The 4,789-nt window shown below is 46.2% G+C and overlaps 1 protein-coding gene across 1 annotated transcript; it reads right to left on the bottom strand.

The window, feature by feature from the left end:
- Positions 1 to 564: 564 nt before the first annotated feature.
- LOC120644462 (disease resistance protein RGA5-like) lies at positions 565 to 4,375 on the bottom strand. Its single transcript, XM_039921092.1, has 5 exons — positions 3,223 to 4,375; positions 2,392 to 3,046; positions 1,120 to 2,298; positions 940 to 1,012; positions 565 to 811 (listed from the first exon to the last, which is right to left on the bottom strand). Exons 1-4 carry the CDS (start codon positions 4,224 to 4,226, stop codon positions 986 to 988), a joined length of 2,865 nt encoding a protein of 954 aa, XP_039777026.1. The 5' UTR covers positions 4,227 to 4,375; the 3' UTR covers positions 565 to 811; positions 940 to 985.
- Positions 4,376 to 4,789: the final 414 nt, after the last annotated feature.

Here is a 4,789-nt window from a genome sequence, read left to right as displayed (position 1 = left end):
GGTTGAAAGTTGAAACTCCAAAACCATCATCCCACTAGCCACCTACATTTCTCTTTCCTAGCCGTCACCGGCCTGTGATTTTGTTTTGGCCCACGCCAGCCCAAAGCTGCGTATTGCCTTTCTTCTGGCATTTAAGCATTCTTGTGCCTACGCATTCATTTCCTTATATCTGCTTTTCTATTAGGTCTCGTTTGGAACTTTGGAATTGGATTACATTCTAATTATCATAATTTATACACAATTTCATTAAGCTAATATGATTATATATGTGATATATTTGTATACTATTGTTGGCCATATGAGTGAGATATCTATGTGCTATATATTTGTACTATAGAGGAGTGAGGCAAAGAGCGTGCTATAAATTACGGAATAGAAACGTAGCTTGGTGGTGTATAGAATCAATTTCCATCCTCCACCCTATGAATTTAGGTTAGGCTTATACCTAAATTTTGGAAATTGGTGGGATATCAAATTCTAAGCCAAATAGCCTAATTTATTGTGAGAAATACAAACTATTGAAACACCTTGTTACAGTTGTTACAGGAAGCTAGTAGACCGAAAGGATGAATTGAGCCACTGGGTGCCAGAATATAGATCAGTTAACTGATTGTGTCTGATGCATATACACGGAAAAAGAAAATAATTATATATATAGTAATAAGAATAATAATTATAATATTAATAAAACAAAGGGGTGCGGTGCAACAAAGCCTCAAAGGCACCACAAAGCATGGTTGGCATACAAAACTAGTGTCCAATAATCTAACCTCAAAAGGAGCCACTGTCCATTTACACGCGAGGAGAAACACTGGAATGAGGAAAAACATGGAAAAAGATTAAAAATTCAGATGACCAATAAGTTGTATTAGGCAAACCAACAAACCACACAAATAATATGAATGGCTTGCGCGAAACATTCAAGTTGTGAGGTCTTACCAACGATAGCATAATATCCGCTCTAATAAGCGTTAGAGAAGACACATCAGCCAGATCTCCATGAATCACCATGCTTCAATTGACCAGGTACATAGATGAAGTAAGAATTAGTATAACTCTGGGTGCACTACAAAAGATTAAATAAAAAGTCTATCTGTGCTGATTTAAGGGTTGAATTACCTTCTCCAACTCAAGTCTGGGTTTATTGGGATTCAAGTCGAGTGCTTTCTTTATTGAGGCCTCTGCTTCCTGCACCTCTCCAAGCTCCGCATAGTAACAGTTGATGTGAACAATGACACGCTCGAGGGAAGGGAGGTTCTCCAGGCTGAAGTCGAAATTACCAAACTGATCCATGGTGTGCCGCACATGGAAGTCCAGATGAAGGGTTTGGAGCTTTGGCATGGCTCCTGGTGCGAACTCCACCTCCATGGCACCACGCCCAATTCGGAACCGTGCTAGGCATCGGAATGGGTAGTCACTGCCAATTACCAACCTTTCATGCCTGTCTTTCCTGTGCTCTTTCACCCATACGTAGAGGTTACGAAGAGACGGCACACTCCCAAGGATTTGAAGGTCCACCTCTTGTAGTGCTAGTAATGTGATATCGAGGGCTGACAGGGCTGAGAGTGATGACATCCATCTTGGCACCCTATTGATCGTGCCGGGTCCTATGTTAATGGACCGGAGCTTTTGAGGACCTGGAGTTAAAATGCCAATGCTGGAACCTAGGCCATTGTGACAATCAAATATCTGCATGGACTCAAGATTGACCAGGTTGGATAGGCATTGAACAAAAGGTTCGTCATAGCTCTCGTCGCATTCATCGAAGCGGACAAACAAACGCCTCAGCTCGGAGAGCCTGCCCAAATCATGCAGCATGGTTGGAGACCTGATTGTTATATGTGGTGATAACTTCTGCAGAGACTTTAGGTTCCCCAAGCATTCTGGTAATCTAGTCTGGTTATCAAGAGACAAGTATTCTAGATGACTAAGTTGAACAAAGGTTGATGGGAGCTGTTTTATTTTAGTCATATATAAGTCTAGAAACTGCAAAAGCTGCAGATTGCCAATCTCGTTCGGTATCTCAGTTATAGATGTCCCAGATAGCCTCAGATATCTCAAGTGAAACAAATTGCAGATCTGCTTGCAGTGATTGTCATCCACTTGACTACAACCATGTAAATCCAACACACGTATGACCGGAAAGCAGGAAAGGGCTGGCAACAAATAAGTGAATGCTTCTGGTGACACAGTAAGTGATCTCAAATGAGACAAGTTCATGGTGGCCAACTGCTTGCTGTCTTCGGCATTGATGTTTTGGAGGGACAGTCGGCGGATCGTACTTTGCACAGAAATTGGCTGCAAACCACTTAATACTTTTAGAAAATTCTCCTCCTCGGAGATGGAAGTGAGTAGATCAAGCATCATATCATGCACGCAACAAGATCATACCGTATTACCATGGTTATATAACTGTGGTTGGATCATACTTTTACTGATGAGATCTTCAAAGTACTCCTCTCCTACTTCATATAATGTTTTGCCATGTTTTTTCTGGATAAAACCTTCACAAACCCATCTGCATATTACCTGTTCTCTCATTATACCATAATCCTCAGTTGGATATAAAGTTAGGTACAATAAGCAAGTCTTCAGATGTGGGGGAAGAGCATAGTAACTGATAGATAATATCCTTCTCATGTCCTTCACAACTGTGCTTTCCTCTACTCCAGAACCCATGGATTGATATACTTGATACCAGTACTTCTCTGCATTTTCCTTTCTCCTTTTACTTGCTAATAGACTAGCTATTGTAATCACAGCTAAAGGTACACCGCCACACTTCTTTAAAATATTCTCAGATACTTCAGCTAATTGATTTGGAGGACATTTGTCTTCCATGCCAAATGTTCTATGGTAGAATAACTTTCTTGAATAAGCAAGAGATAGAGGTTTTAGTTGATAGACTATACCAGAGGCTTGTTTCGCGACATCAAGAATGCGAGTAGTTGTGATTATTCTGCTTCCACGTCCATTCTCAATCAAAGCATATTTGACTGTGTCCCACACTGAAGAGCTCCATATGTCATCAAGAACAATCAAGTACCTGTTTGATTGAACCAAAGGACTATGTTAGTATAGGGATCACTGTGAATTATCTGTCATGAGAACGATCAAGCTATCCAAGTGAAAACAAAGGTATTGTATAGCCTGGAAAGATTGATTTCTACCTAGTTGGGAAGGAAATGCTGAATAACCATTTCACAGAGGTAATGCATGTACCTCTTGTTTTGAAGGAATTCTCTTAGCTTATCAATGATCCGTGCTTCGCCACCGCAAGTTGCATCGTTGGAATCACATCCATTGCCGAGTTGACAGAGCATGTTCCTGAGCACCTTCTCCATGTTAGGATTCAGAGAGGCGGTAACGAAAGCCGCGCAATCAAAGTGCCCTTTCAGCTTCTCGTACACTAGCTTAGCAAGAGTGGTCTTGCCCAATCCTCCAAAACCAGCCACCGAAACCACCTTCAACTGCCGGCTCGACGCCTCATCGCCCTCCATCAGCATCCTGACCAGCTCGTCACTCCTCTCTCCGGTGCCGACGAGCTCTGCCGCCTTCGGGTACAGCGCTGGCAACTGGAGGCTGTCGACGGTCGGGACATCAGGCTTGGCAGCCACACCATCAACCTTGTACCTGACGCGGCGCTCGCTGACCTCGACGACGCGCCTCTTGATGTCCCTGACCTCGGCGCCCATGTCGCGGCGAGCCTTGGCCCTCCGGAGCAGGCTGAGCCCTCTGTGGACGAAGCCCCTGAGGCCGGCCTGCAGGCCGTTGCTGGGCGGCGGCGCGTGGTGGCGGTGGCCCAGGCGCACGAGGAAGGCCTCGACGCAGTCCTCGGCGTCGTAGGTGAGCTCCCGGAGCTCCCGCGCCCAGAGCCTGTCCTGGGCGCCGGGCGGCCGGTCGACCGGCGCCTCGGCGATCCGGAGGAGCGCCGCCTCCATGCTCTCCAGCTCGGCCCGGAGGAACGCGACGTCGCCGCGGACGCCCGCCTGCAGCTGGTACTCCGACGCGAGCAGGTCGCCCAGCTTGGCCAGGAGCGTGGTCATCGCCCCCGTCACGACGTCGTCCATGGCTGGGCTGGGCACCCCGAACCTGAGGATTCCGGCCAAGGAGGTAAGAACCGAGACCGAGACAGAAATAATCGCAGCACCAGAGGTAGGAATCCAGTCTTGGGACGGTCCGGCTGAGGAAGAAGAAAAAGTCTGAAGATTGGGGGAGGAAAACATAGAGAGAAGCCAAGCGAAGCGACGCGTCCACTGATTGGCTCGACAACGCAGCGACCGGTCACCCTAGCCCCTCGCTGCCATGCTCCACCACTGGCGAAGAGATCTCGACCATCTCAGGATACTAGTGGTGATGTGATTAATCTGTACTGTGTTCTCTTTGGAAAGCAAAGGGAAAAAAGAAGAAGAAGAATTACTGGATTGGCGCGGTTAGTTCGTGGATGATTTGTATTGATCCGCGTGGCCTGGAGAGCGACTGATGTACCCTGCCGCAAGGGGACGAGATTCATCCGCAGTACTGCTGTCACTAACGTGTAGGGGTCGGATCAGTGGAAGTTTTATGTACACAGATATTTAGATTGAGAATTAAATAATCGTGTCAGATGAGTTTTATGGTGATAAAACTCTCCTCACATCCCATGAAACTCCATCCTTCTCTTTCCTTACCATATCAGCAAAATTGATGGTATTTAATATCATGAAATTTTTCATGAAACCCTCACTGAGACTGGCCTTAGTCGCTACAGAGGATCCGAGGTCGGCGCCCCAAGGAGCTAGCATGATGG

This window comes from Panicum virgatum, chromosome 8K, assembly GCF_016808335.1.
Source record: "Panicum virgatum strain AP13 chromosome 8K, P.virgatum_v5, whole genome shotgun sequence".
NCBI classification, from domain to species: Eukaryota; Viridiplantae; Streptophyta; class Magnoliopsida; order Poales; family Poaceae; genus Panicum; species Panicum virgatum.
Note: the sequence above shows the minus strand (reverse complement) of the source record. Positions and strands in the feature narration are given on the sequence as shown.